The following is a 15000-nucleotide window of genomic DNA, read 5'->3' on the forward strand; positions in this document are numbered from 1 at the left end:
CAACACACACACACACACACACACACACACTCTAAGAGTGTGTGAGCTCTCTGTGTGTACATCCAAATGTTGCTGCTGCACTAGTCCAAGGGATGGGGGCATCTTTTCAACTAGAATGTTGTAAAATTAATTTCTAAAGAATATCTGGGTTCACAGAATAGAGTACTGAAGCCTTGACGTAGCGTTGTCAGGGCAGCAATTTCACTGGATGTAAACAGATCAAACTAACAATAGTGGTGACCATAGTGGTGGCTCTATGTAAATCATTTTACAGTGTTTCCAAGACGTTAGTATAATTTTACACTGTAGGAATCACATACTATAATATTCAGACCAACACGATCATATTTGTGACTAGAGTTTTATTTTAGCATGGGTTTCCTCCATAAAAGAGACCTGCATGTAACATCACAGCATGCGGTTCAAATCCTTAAATTTCACAGATGTTTCTTGGCTTTATCTTTGAGGCAAAAAACGTCACTCTTTACAGCCGTCAGCATTTTGATAAGACGTGAAATATCCACTGGGATTTTGTTTCTATTATGCCTGACAGGGAATTCGTGTTGTGGCTAAACGGGTCCCTAGCAAGTAAAACACGTTTAAACGCCTATAGCCCACATTTAAAAACAATGTATTAGGTAGAAACTAGTGTTGTCACGATACCAAAATTATGACTTTGATACGATACCTGCCATAAATATCATGATGCTCGATACTGAAACGATACTACGGCGAAATCTTAAGATATCTGGAAAAGAAAGGACTCGTACCTCCTCCAAGTGTATCGAGTCAATTTGTGTTGAATTCGGTGCATTTTTTCTAGTGTGCAGGTCAATTCTGGGTTCTAAACTTCTAAACTTCCTACATAATTATTTTTTTTATAGTCAGTAAAATAGTAGGCCTTCTTTGTGTGATTAAGTCCTTTATTGTTTGTTATAGTTAATTTACATTGTGTTGTGTTTTGGCAATAAAGTAAGGCAAGGCAGATTTATTTATATAGCACATTTTCGTACCAGGGCAATTCAAAGTGCTTCACACGCAAAAATAAAAAATTAAAAATGGGAAAGTGCATTTAAATCCTAAAAATGTACATTAAAAAAAATAGTACAAAAATAGAGTTTTAAATGTATATTTCAATAAAAGCTAAGGCAAGACAAAAATGTTTAATAATAAGACCATAAAATCCATAAAATCCCTAAAACCAGAAAAGTGTTTGCATAGACGAGGGAGGGGAGAGCTCTAGGGAATGTTGGGATGGAAAGACCTAGGCATAGGCGATGGAGAAGAAGTGCGTCTTTAGCCTACTTTTAAAACAGCTTGTTGTTGGAGTAGTTTTTGTGTTCTCAGGTAAGCAGTTCCAAGCTTTAGCGGCATATGAGCTAAAAGCAGCTTCTCCATGTTTAGTTCTGGTAGTGGGTAGGACCAGGAGGAGTCAGAAGTAGCTTTAAATAGCCGAACTAGGCTAGGTCTGTGTTGAAATTACTGCATGCAAATCACTGAATGCTATGCAGAGGGGCCTAATCTTTAGGCCATCTGATGTACAGTGTAGGCTACCCAAGGCCTTTCCCGTGTTCATAGGATTTCTTTGACCGTTGCAAAGAGAAAAATGTGTTCTTTGCGCCCAGTGTACAAGTACGACGTTCCAACCACTCAGGTCTTCGTCAGATAGGCCTACACCATTACCTGTTGCAATATGTCTGTGTGCATTCCTACATTACGTCTATTTCTTTGATAACATTATTAACAATAAGCCGCTATTATTATTATTATTAGGACTCAACACGTTTTGGTGGCATTATATGCTGTGGGCTTTAATTAGCACATTTCGGGTAGGCCATCCTACATCTAGGCAATAATTATTGAACAAATTGCAGTCTACATGCCATGACAAATATTACCAGTAGTACTGACCGAACATGAAATAGATTGTTTACAAGTTATGGTAATGTTATTATGGCGTGAACATTGCGCTTTCATCACGTTAGCACCCTATGATTACAGCTCTTTATGTCTCGTCAAAATTCATTGATGAAGGAAGGTTCGCTTTATCCCAGAGAACCATACTCGTTTCACTTAGGCTAGACTAAAACAGATGAGAAGAACTTGGCACTAACCATAGTCGTGTTCTCTATAGCATATTCGTTAACCTGTCGTTCTTTAAACTCTTTAAAAATGTTGGGATATGTCTGCGAGGTGTTTAGCCAAGTTCCATGGTTGCAGATTTCACTTCACCTTTTGTTTTATCCACAAGGCCGAGGACTGTCGGCAAAGAACTATGTTGACGTTGTCTGCGCACTCACTCACTCAGAGCTGCCTGCTTGACACGCCCACTTGCCTAGATGCGTGCAAGTAGCAGTGAGAGCAGCAGTTCACACAGACACAGAACGTTATTATTTTAATAAAGTATCGATTCTAAAAACGTCGGAAATCGTATTGTTTTTTGCGTGAAGGCATCGTGATACCTTTTAAGTATCGATACACCGTGCAACACTAGTAGAAACGATGCCACATGTCTACATTCAATGCCGTTTAGATCCAAGTCAAGTCAAGTCAAGTCAGTTTTATTTGTATAGATCCAGAAGATCCAGTGACACTGCAGTCATGGAAACAGAACATCACACTTCGGTACTCTATTCAAGTAATTTTAGAACCTTAAATTGAACAGTATCTTGTTATAAAGTTCCAAACTCCTCTGCTAAGGGCTTAACTCATTCTGCTCTTACTGGGAACAGCAAAACAATAGTGAACAATAGTGAACTTGTGGCTTTGTGCTTTTCCAATGGCTGCCGGGAGAGAGTTACTGGCTGAGACCAACCAGGTCCCAGAGGACAGACCGGCACGAGACCGTCATGAGACGAGCCCGGTACGAGACCACCAGGACGAGACACCGGTACGAGACGGTACGAGACGTGTGTCCACCCCCAGAGGGAAAGGTCAGTAAACGAGATTTTATCGAAGAGCTCTATGAGCTGTTCAAATGCAAATATCACTGAAGACCACTTCGTTGAGTGGCTTAATCAGTGTGTGTGTGTGTGTGTCCTACTTGTTCCAGTGGCTCTTGGAGTTCTTGTAGAGTGCGGGGAACATGATGGGGAGGATCTTGGCAGCGTTGTCACTGATGAGGCTCATTATGTACTCATTATTCCAGTAGTAGAGAGCTCTCTCTGCCACCTGCACACACACACACACACACACACACTCATTATGTACTCATTATTCCAGTAGTAGAGAGCTCTCTCTGCCACCTGCACACACACACACACACACTCATTATGTACTCATTATTCCAGTAGTAGAGAGCTCTCTCTGCCACCTGCACACACACACACACACACACACACTCATTATGTACTCATTATTCCAGTAGTAGAGAGCTCTCTCTGCCACCTGCACACACACACACACACACACACACACACACTCATTATGTACTCATTATTCCAGTAGTAGAGAGCTCTCTCTGCCACCTACACACACACACACACACACACTCATTATGTACTCATTATTCCAGTAGTAGAGAGCTCTCTCTGCCACCTACACACACACACACACACACACACACACACACACACACAGTCATATGGAGTTCACACATCATGTCCGAAACGTTTTGAAAAGACGTAGAAACAGTTTCACTCACTCTCAAACACACACACCTACCTGGAAGTGACGGTTGGACACACACACACACACACACACAGCTAAGGAGAGGTGTGTACCTGGAAGTGGGGGCTGGACACACACACACACACAGCTAAGGAGAGGTGTGTACCTGGAAGTGGGGACTGGACACACACTTGGCTAGCTGTCTGAAGAGCGGCTCCATGACCTTGACGAACTCCGAGGGCTCGATGACGTCCAGGATCTCCTCCAGCTCGTTAAGGAACATCACCTCCTTAGGACTGTGCGTCTTGGGCCAGAACTTCAGCAGGCCCATGATCACCTGAGCAAGAGAGAGAGAGAGGGGGAGAGAGGGAGGGAGAGGGAGAGAGAGGGAGGAGGAGATAGAGGGAGGAAGGGGGAGAGAGAGGGAGAGAGAGGGAGGGAGGGGGAGAGAGAGAGGGATGAGCGAGGGATGAGAAAGGGAGGGAGAGATGAGAGCGGGAGGGATGAGAGAGAGAAAGGGAGAGAGAGGGAGAGAGAGAGGGATGAGAGAGGGAGGGAGGGATGAGAGAGGGAGGGAGGGATGAGAGAGGGAGGGAGGGGGAGAGAGGGAGGGGGAGATGAGAGAGGGAGGGATGAGAGAGGGAGGGGGAGAGAGGGAGAGATGAGAGGGAGAGATGAGCGAGGGATGAAGGAGGGAGGGAGGGGGAGAGAGGGAGAGATGAGAGGGAGAGATGAGAGAGGGATGAGGGAGGGAGGGAGGGGGAGAGAGGGAGGGAGATGATCAGAGATTCGAAACGCTTCATAATGCACTATGTCAGCCTTTCTCAAACGTCTTTAACCTGAGGCCCGATCATGGCAGACTTTGGGGTCATAAGGCCCACCAACACGACCCCAAACTCCCACACGCCCTCCTCCCACACACTCTGCTCCCCTGGGTCATAAGGCCCACCAACACGACCCCAAACTCCCACACACTCTGCTCCCCTGGGTCATAAGGCCCACCAACACAACCCCAAACTCCCACACACTCTGCTCCCCTGGGTCATAAGGCCCACCAACACGACCCCAAACTCCCACACACTCTGCTCCCACACACTCTACTCCCCTGCTCCAGCCTAAGGATGGGCCCAGAAATCTATCTGGGTGCATAAAATTATCATTGTGATCATCATCATCACAATTATTATTGTTATGCTATATTGTTATATAGGCACTTCAAAGCAGTCAATGTTTAAAGTGCTAACACAAAAAGTCATGTTAACAAAAAGTTGGAACCAAAGGGTTGCCGGTTCGATCCCTGACCAGTGGGAACGGCTGAAGTGCCCTTGAGCAAGACACCGGACCCCTCACTGCACCCCAAGCGTAGCAGGCAGCTCACTGCGTCGGGATTAGTGTGTGCTTCACCTCACTGTGTGCTCTGTGTGTTCACTAATTCACGGATGGGATAAATGCAGAGACCAAATTCCTTGTATACGCAAGTATACTTGGACTTAAAAATAAAAAAATAAAGTATATATAATTACAATGCTTTCATTGCAATGCATGAGAAATACCCAAAACAGCAGCAAGTGTATGGGTGGCATGGTTTCCCTCATACACTGCTGGGCAAATAGAGTTTGTTTAATGAAATTTCATTTGAATGTCTGAATGCAAGGATTCAGGAAACACAAGCTTTTGTGTATGGTAAATGGCAGAGCAGATAGGTCTAAATCACTGGACTGGTGATTTTTATTAAACAGGAAGAATAATTAGGCTGCCTTAGCTTTTCACCACATTATATCTGACTCTATACAATACTCAAAGCTAGACAATGTGTTATCCAATCTCTGCTCCGTTTTTATGGAAGTTGCAAGAATACACTTCTATTACACATTCTATTAAATGTCTTCATCTCGTAGCCTTCCAACAGGTTGAAGCGGAGCTTTGCTACAACGTTATCGAGGTGGTTTCAGTTTCTCTAGTGCAGACGTGCTCACGCATGCACTGAATGAACGCTCATACCACTACCACTTCATTTTATGCCTCTATGTTTGATGACCCCAAATTAGCATGCACTCCCTCCTGATTGTGGAAACGTTTGTTCTTTTTCTAATTGGGTAGCGTCATAGCGCTACATGGCATTGAGTAACTGGGTAACTGGGTACGTCATAGCGCTACATGGCGTTGAGTAACTGGGTACGTCATAGTGCTACATGGCGTTGAGTAACTGGGTACCTCATAGTGCTACATGGCATTGAGTAACAGTACAGTCATAGCGCTACATGGCGTTGAGTAACTGGGTACCATCATAGCGCTACATGGCATTAAGTAATTGTGTAACTGGGTAGTGTCATAGCGCTACATGCCTTTGAGTAACTGGGTAGCGTCATAGCGCTACATGGCGTTGAGTAACTGAGTAGCGTCATAGCGCTACATGGCGTTGAGTAACTGGGTAGCGTCATAGCGCTACATGGCGTTGAGTAACTGAGTAGCGTCATAGCGCTACATGGCGTTGAGTAACTGGGTAGCGTCATAGCGCTACATGGCGTTGAGTAACTGGGTAGCGTCATAGCGCTACATGGCGTTAATGCTACATGGCGTTGAGTAACTGGGTAGCGTCATAGAGCTACATGGCGTTGAGTAACTGGGTAGCATCATAGCGCTACATGGCGTTAATGCACATGGCGTTGAGTAATTGGGTAGCGTGTTGCTATAGTGAGTAGTGCCGCTATAGTGAGCAGTGTTGCTGTCAATAGATGAGGTGTGGGACACCTACCGGCTCAGTAAGGCTGCTGTCCTTTTCCAAGAACTGCACAACACAATACGCCAGCTGGACAGACAGACAGAGAGAGAGAGAGAGAGAGAGAGGAGAGAGAGAGAGAGAGAGAGAGAGAGAGAGAGAGAGATGAGAGAGGAGAGAGAGAGAGAGAGAGAGAGAGAGAGAGAGAGAGAGAGGAGAAAGGGACATGGGAGAGTTAGAGGATGCTTGTATTTGTGTCAGCAGTACAAGAGTGTGTGTGTGTGTACCATTGGGCAACAAACGCTCAGGTGTGTCTGTGCCTGTGGGTGGTAGACACTCAGGTGTGTGTGTGTCTGTGTGGGTACCCCTGTGGGTGGTAGACGCTCAGGTGTGTGTGGGTGTGTGTGTGTGTGTGTGTGTGTGTGTGTGTACCTGTGGGTGATAGACGCTCAGAGACTTGACTTTGTGCAGTGGCAGCAGAACCCGAATAAGAAACATCTTATGCTCCTCCTTCAGAGGCAGAGCGAAGCCATTTATAATACTACAGAGAAATAGAGAGATAGAGAGATAGAGAGAGAGGGATAGAGAGAGAGGAGGAGGGATAAAGAGAGAGGGAGGGATAGAGAGAGGGAGGGATAGAGAGAGGGAGGGATAGAGAGGGAGGGATAGAGAGAGGGAGGGATGGAAGGAGGGAGGGATAGAGAGAGAGGGCGTGATAGAGAGGGAGGGAGGGAGAGAGAGAGGGAGGGAGGGATAGAGAGGGAGGGAGAGAGAGAGAGGGAGGGATTGGGGGGGGTGAAGGACAGAAGAGTGCAGGGATTAAAGTGAAAAAAAATCGTTTGACTGAACTTTTTTCAGGTCATAAGTCATACGTTGTTCATATCTACCTATAGAGATAGCACCCATATCGCGACCTATTGGTTTTTAATGTACAAAAAGATGCAAACAGCAAAGTAAAGCACCAAATAAACACCAAAACGAGGCTACAGGGTACTAAGTTACTATGTAATTAATGCCACCTACAGGTGAATGCATAGAACATAACAATCCTATGGTTTGTGTACCCTGTAGCCTCGTTTTAGCCATGTGAATAAGGCGAATTGAGAGTGTTCTTGATTGAGATTGAGTTTTCCTGTTGAACAATACAATATTTCAATACCATCCCTGACCATTGCTGATTAGCCATTGCTGTTCTTTTCTACTGCAGCAATATTGTAGAAAGGCTTTAACACACTCTTATTTAATTACTTCAGGCCAAAAGTGTTTAAAGGGGAGATTTTTTTTCTTGTTAATATGCAATTCAACACTCTAGTAAAATCTATAAAATCAAGTTTGCAAGACTTCACATTTCCTCATCAAAGTAACGAATCAGAACAGTCTAGATATTGTTCATATTTCCATGTGTTGCCTCATCTGCATTTAATGAAAACATGGTAATTTTGAGTTTTACAGACAACTCAAGTTTTCCAATGAGCAGCAATACTGTGTGTGCTCATGCAGGAGGTCTGCGCAATCGTGTTGCGCTATGAAAGAACATGCGTAGCCTACTTTCTACTTTATGTTAACATGCTCAGTCAAAACCTTCCGTCGCAAATTGTGAAAAACAGACGGGATAGGCATAGGCTACGGTTTATATTGCGTCGCTTTACACATACTGTTAGTTGCATTGATCAAAAACTGTAACAATAATAGTAGGCTACATCGGGTGGCAGCAGGCTATCTGTTCAAGTCATAGGTGACACCCAAAATGAATGACCTCCCCTGACAAGAGTTTGCGATAGTAAGAAATTGTCTACATTGATGCACGGAAAGAACACAGCCTCCAAATTCGCACAGAGCTCACAATATCATATCCAAAAAAGTTAAACGGATTGGGCAACCTCATCAGCTGTCTCGATGGTGTCACTATAATCCAACTTTGACCGTCCTCCAGACGTGTTCTTTTTTTTTTTAAGCAACCGCCCCAGGCCAATGAGACAAGCGTGTAGCTACAACATAAACAAAGCGAAACTCATGGCTGACGTATCTTCTTGAGCGGTCTCTGATTGAGACACAGAAAGTTCTCAAGAACACTATTAGGTCTTTAAACATTTACCATCACACACATTCATTCATCGGACCTAATATTTGTAGTTTTAAAAAAAGGAAAAGAAAAGGTGATAGACCCCCCTCCTATTTTTTTTTCTCACCGGATCTGCATCGATCTCAAATATGACATTTCTAAAATCAAATTGACAGAAATCCGTCGTACAACGGAGAACTTTAATCCTTGAGAGTGGAAGTATAAAATGTGTCAGAAAATGAGCTGATCAATATTAAAGATGAATTAAGACATCACCTAGTGTGTGTGTGTATGTGTGTGCGCCTTCAGAAAAGCAAACCTAAAGTAACTTGCAATCTAAACTTTCCCCTTGCTTGTCCTTCATAGGGACAAAAAAGTTTTTTCCAGGCCAGCTCTTCTGAGTGCAGACACACACTCTCTCTCTCACAGACACTCACACACACACATCTATGTGCATCCCCAATAACTCACCTTCCTAAAATTTCTAAAAGTTCTGCAATGCCGTTGTGATGCTCCGTCTCGTAGATAAACCTGAAACAATCATAAACAACCATGAGCAAAACTGCTCCCAAGCACAACGCACTTGACATACGTCACGACACTGAAGTCCAGTGCAGATCTCAGATGGGGGAGTCGGCAGGTGTGAGCGCTCACCTGTAGGCAGGTGTGAGCGCTCACCTGTAGAAGATGTTGTTGATCTGGCGGCGGATGTAGGCGCGGAGGCCCAGGAACTTCCCGTAGATGCGATGGAGGATGGTCTTCAGGAAGTCCCGCTCCCGAGGATCCTCACTGTCAAACAGCTCCAGCAACTATGGAGGAGGGAGAGAGAGAAAGAGAGGGAGAGAGAGAGGGAGAGAGAGAGGGAGGGAGAGGGAGAGAGAGAAGGAGGGAGAAAGGGAGGGAGGGAGAGGGAGGGAGAGAGAGAATAAGGGAGAGAGAGACAGAGGGAGGGAAGAAGGATAGAGAAGAAGGATAGAGAGAGAGAGAGAGAGAGAGGGAGGGAGAGAGGGGTAGGTGGGAGGGAGAGAGAACAATACAAAAGAAGGGATGAATGAGAGGAGGATGAAAGAGAGGCAGTGAAAGAAAGAAAGGGTCAAAGTGGTGAAAAGTCTTGGTTCACGTATAAGCCATGACACAGACGCCTGGAAAAGTCTCCAGACAAACAGAGAGTATAGCGATGCTCTACTTACAGACAGGACAAACTTTTGGTCGATGTATTTTTTGGCGACATTCGGTTGGAAATCAGGAGACTCCAAAAACCTCAGGAAGAACTCATACACCAGCTGGAGAGACAACATAACACAACACACACACACAGCCAATACAACACAGTTTACAAATAAACCAACACACAAACAACACTAACAAGACAGACACTCATGTGCATGAGTATAGTGATACAGCAGTGATGAGTATAGTGATGCAGCAGTGATGAGTATATACAGCAGTGATGAGTATACTGATACAGCAGTGATGAGTATATACAGCAGTGATGAGTATACAGCAGTGATGAGTATACTGATACAACAGTGATGAGTATATACAGCAGTGATGAGTATACTGATACAGCAGTGATGAGTATATACAGCAGTGATGAGTATATACAGCAGTGATGAGTATATACAGCAGTGCTGAGTATATACAGCAGTGATGAGTATACTGATACAGCAGTGATGAGTATACTGATACAGCAGTGATGAGTATATACAGCAGTGCTGAGTATATACAGCAGTGATGATACAGCAGTGATGATACAGCAGTGATGAGTATACTGATACAGCAGTGATGAGTATACTGATACAGCAGTGATGAGTATACTGATACAGCAGTGATGAGTATACTGATACAGCAGTGATGAGTATATACAGCAGTGATGAGTATACTGATACAGCAGTGATGAGTATACTAATACAGCAGTGATGAGTATACTAATACAGCAGTGATGAGTATAGTGATACAGCAGTGATGAGTATACTAATACAGCAGTGATGAGTATACTAATACAGCAATGATGAGTATACTAATACAGCAGTGATGAGTATATACAGCAGTGAGGAGTATACTAATACAGCAGTGATGAGTATACTAATACAGCAGTGATGAGTATACTAATACAGCAGTGATGAGTATACTAATACAGCAGTGATGAGTATATACAGCAGTGAGGAGTATACTAATACAGCAGTGATGAGTATAGTGATACAGCAGTGATGAGTATACTAATACAGCAGTGATGAGTATACTAATACAGCAGTGATGAGTATATACAGCAGTGAGGAGTATACTAATACAGCAGTGATGAGTATAGTGATACAGCAGTGATGAGTATAGTGATACAGCAGTGATGAGTATATACAGGAGTGATGAGTATACCAATACAGCAGTGATGAGTATAGTGATACAGCAGTAATGATAACCATTGTGAGGAAACTATGCAATATTAAATAATATAATAATAATAATAATAATAATAATAATAATAATAATATAATAAAACTATGCTATATTTAGTATTTAAAACTATTTTAATATTTCTTATTTGTTTATTTTACAAAGAAACACAGAGGAGAACATGGGATATGTGCCTAGAATTGTGTATACACAGACAAACATGCACAGTTGCACAAACACACACATACAGGCACACATACACTGACACACTCATATTCACACACACACACACACACACACTCACACGCACATACAACCACACAGGCACATGCACAAATGTTTCTTGTGTGACACCTTGCTGACAAACGTGCACGGCCACACACGCGTGCACACACACACACACACAGTGACACGCACACACACCTGTAAGTGAGGCCAGGCGGCCTCCAGCGTGGGTTCGTCCTCCTCAGGGTCAAACTCCGCCCCCGTGGGGTTGGACGAGGGGGGCAACGTCCGGAAGAGGTTCACTGAGAACTGAGCACAGCAGTGACATCATCAGCACGCGCCACACAAACAGCAGTGACATCATCAGCACGCGCCACACAAACAGCAGTGACATCATCAGCACGCGCCACTCAAACAGCAGTGACCTCATCAGCACGCATCACTCAAACAGCAACACTCACATGCTCATCTGCATCTCTTCAATTCAAACTGCTTGTGTTGTGTGTGTGGTGTGTGTGTGTGTGTGTGTGTGTGTGTGTGTGTGTGTGAGTGAGAGACAGAGAGAGAGAGAGAGAGAGAGAGAGAGAGAGAGAGAGAGAGAGAGAGAGAGAGAGAGGGAGGGAGAGAGTTTGTGTGTGTGTGAGAGTGTGTTTTTGCTTTATGAATTAGACATGTTTCTGTTGCTGAATGCTTTGGATCATTGTCCTGCTGGAAAGTCTCATCCTCATCATCCTGGTGGATGTAAAGATTCTCCCAGAACAAAATGACTCCATTCATCATTCCTTCAACTGTATGAAGTCTGCTAGTACCATGAGATGAAAAACAGCCCACACCATGATGCCACCACCTCCAAACCTCATTGTTGGTATGGTATTTTTAGTGTGATGCACAGTGCCATTTCTCCTCCAAATATGGTGTGTAGTATGACATCCGAAAAGTTACATTTTTAACCAGAATACATTCTCTCAGTATTTCATAGGATTGTTCCAATGTTGTGTAGCAAACTTTCAACGAGCTTCGACATGTTTTTCTTCAGCAATAGAATCATGCTGGATGAGTGTGCATAGAGGCCATGGCATTGGAGTGCATTACCTACAATTTTCTCTAACAATTGTACCTGCTGCCTACAAATCTTTCTGGAGCTTTCTCAGAGTGGTCCTTGGCTCTTGGGCTACTCTTCTGACTATCCTTCTGACTTCCTGGTCAGAAATCATGCAAGGAGATCCTGTGCATGGCCAGTTGATGTAGTGATGTTCCTTCCACTTGCAGATAATGGCTCCAATACTGCTTACTGGATGATTGAAGTTTTGAAGTGCATCTGTAACCAGTTCTATTGATATGTTTTGGAACAATAAGGTTGCAAAGATCTTGGGAGAGCTCTTTGCTTTTACCCATCATGAAATGTTTCTTGTGTGACACCTTGCTAACAAAAAACCTTTTTATAGCCCACCAGTATGTACTAACCCAGCTTATTTCAATTTGCACAGATAGGAGGGATAATATCTCTAACTACTTATAGATTCCAGTTTGTTCCTTGCGTTTGTGTACTGCTTTTTCTTAGTGTGTTCAATACTTTTTCCCTGTGCCATTCCACTTTTTTACTCATAACACTACTTTTAGACATTAATGTTTGGATTTTTTCATATGGGTGGATTATCTGAGTTAATACTAATGTCTGGTGAAAATGTCATGCAAATAGCCTCATTGGAAGTATACTTACTGAAAAAAAATGTTGACGTGTTCAATACTTATTTTCCCCGCTGTATGAAAACGGTTCTGCGTCGAGTATTTAGCTCCATAGATATGAAAACGATTTTGCGTCGAGCATTTAGCTGTACTCCATAGATATGAAAATGGTTCTGCGTTGAGTATTTAGCTCCATAGATATGAAAACGGTTCACACACACGCTGGCCACACTGCTACTCTGGTGTACCGTTGAGGACTATTAGGAGTTCTGTCCATGTCTGTGTCTCTCTCTCCCTCACCATGATGACGCCCTCAGGGTAGATGCACTCTGTGTGTGTGTGTGTGTGTGTGTGTGTGTGTGTGTGTGTGTGTGTGTGTGTGTGTGTGTGTCTCTCTCTTTCTCACTATGATGACGCCCTCAGGGTAGATGGACTCTGTTGTGTGTGTGTGTGTGTCTTTCTCTCACCATGATGACGCCCTCAGGGTAGATACACTCCGTGACCACGTCTCTGTTGTGGGTGATGTACTCCACCATCTCGTTGAGGCCGGCGCGTTTCACCTCCTTGTACTTGAGGTCACTAAGGGGGTCGGTCACAAAGTCAAAGAGCACGCAGCACTGACGCAGCTTCTGCACAAACAGCTCCTCCCGCTCCACAGGAGGCGCATCTGGGGGGGGGGGGGGGGGCGAGAGAGAGAGAGAGAGAGAGGGGGGGGGGGTGCGGCAGAGGGAGAGATTTAACACTCGTTTATTACACCATTATCATGCACCCTCTTACAGTTACATCATTTATAACACACCGAAGCAAAACCCTCAACCACAAGACCCAGTGCGCCCATTTCACTCGCACATGTGAGTAAAAATGATGGCGTGCGAGTGCAAAAAAATATATAGGCGCACTGGTGCGAATGACTTCTAACCATGTCAGTGTTTGTCTACAAAATACACCGCAGCATCGATAAACATTACTGGTGCAAACCATAGAATCACGTCGCGAATGCAGCATAAAAACTACACCTCCCATCAACGTTAGCAGTTTCGCTAGTAGTCGCTTCTATCAAATCCAAGAGCGCGCAGAAAAAGCGGAAAGTTAGACTACCCAGCCAAGATGCAAAGATTGAAGAAATTAGTGCTTCTATCCACCGAATTCATCGGATATAGGAGGAACAGGATGAGATTCTGGGAAGGCAGTGAGAGAAGGAAAGGTAACCTAACATGCCTTTTATCTCAGTTGACGTATTGGCTGCAATATGCAAAATATAGCTGTAGAGAACAGGTACAAAAGTAGCCTCCCGTAATACTCCCATTTTATTCAAAGGTAGAACGCTACTGACAACTCCAGGCTTCCACGCATGCTTGTTTGTTTACACCGAATACAAGCTGAAGTGCAAAACGAAAGTAGGCCTAACGTTTGCCTACTGCCCCCGTCAATGCAGATATTTCAAATAAAAAATAAAAGGATAAAAAAAATACACATCCTTACTACTAAAAGTATAAAACGTATATCCTTGATTAGCCTATATTGGGTTTTGTGGAAGAGAAAATGGACTGTTTTAGTAGTAGTATTAGGCAGTATGCAGTCAGATAGGTCACCATGGGCATATTTGGATTAGCTACAGATGGATTTGCAAATAAATAAATTAGCCTACATTTGGCAGGATACTTAATATACAGGCTAAATGCAAATATGGCAATGTATTATATTATTTTACATTAACAAAATGTAGGAAAATAGAACAGACTGAAAATAAAGTAGGCACTGATCTTAAAATCCTGTTTCCTGTAGCCTAAATGTTGTCAGTCATTCTTAATATTTGCAATTGGTGCACTGGCATGATTAACTGTTAGCTGGAGTGTAATGTTAGATTATGTGTAAGTTAAGTACAGAACTGACTGTGCGCCCAAATTTTTGTCTGTGCTCCTACATTTTTTAACTTGGGCGCACAAGTGCTCCTGGAAAAAAATGTTAGTGTAGAGCCCTGACAAGACCACACACACACACACACACACACACACACACACACACACACACACACACACACACACACACACACACACACCAGAGCAAAACCCTTAACCACAAGACTAACACCTTCCCTAGAGGTGCACGGATCCGATATTAAGATCAGGGATCGGAATATTTAGCAGCTCCACGGGCCGATCCATTCTGTATGGTGTTTGACATTACGCTACATCATTGTCATTACTGTATGCACAAACCGCCACCGACTTGAGCTGCAAAATTACATGAAGTTATTAATTTTCAATGGAAGCCGGCTTCTTTCGGCGGCGAGAAGCTGCAAATCCTT

General features: G+C 43.7%; 1 protein-coding gene across 2 annotated transcripts in view; it reads right to left on the reverse strand.

Annotated features, from left to right (window-relative positions):
* Positions 1 to 15000, reverse strand: part of ppp2r5d (protein phosphatase 2, regulatory subunit B', delta) — a 39057-nt gene that overhangs the window by 2777 nt on the left and 21280 nt on the right. For both annotated transcript variants that reach the window (XM_042066482.1, XM_042066481.1), the window contains exons 4-12: positions 13160 to 13359; positions 11205 to 11315; positions 9581 to 9673; positions 9069 to 9199; positions 8862 to 8921; positions 6761 to 6869; positions 6365 to 6418; positions 3776 to 3946; positions 3044 to 3171 (exon numbers count right to left, since the gene is read on the reverse strand). In XM_042066482.1, coding sequence (XP_041922416.1) covers positions 3044 to 3171; positions 3776 to 3946; positions 6365 to 6418; positions 6761 to 6869; positions 8862 to 8921; positions 9069 to 9199; positions 9581 to 9673; positions 11205 to 11315; positions 13160 to 13359 — 1057 coding nt within the window. The remainder of the gene's footprint in view (positions 1 to 3043; positions 3172 to 3775; positions 3947 to 6364; positions 6419 to 6760; positions 6870 to 8861; positions 8922 to 9068; positions 9200 to 9580; positions 9674 to 11204; positions 11316 to 13159; positions 13360 to 15000) is intronic.

Source organism: Alosa sapidissima, chromosome 16 (assembly GCF_018492685.1).
Source record: "Alosa sapidissima isolate fAloSap1 chromosome 16, fAloSap1.pri, whole genome shotgun sequence".
Lineage (NCBI taxonomy): Eukaryota > Metazoa > Chordata > Actinopteri > Clupeiformes > Clupeidae > Alosa > Alosa sapidissima.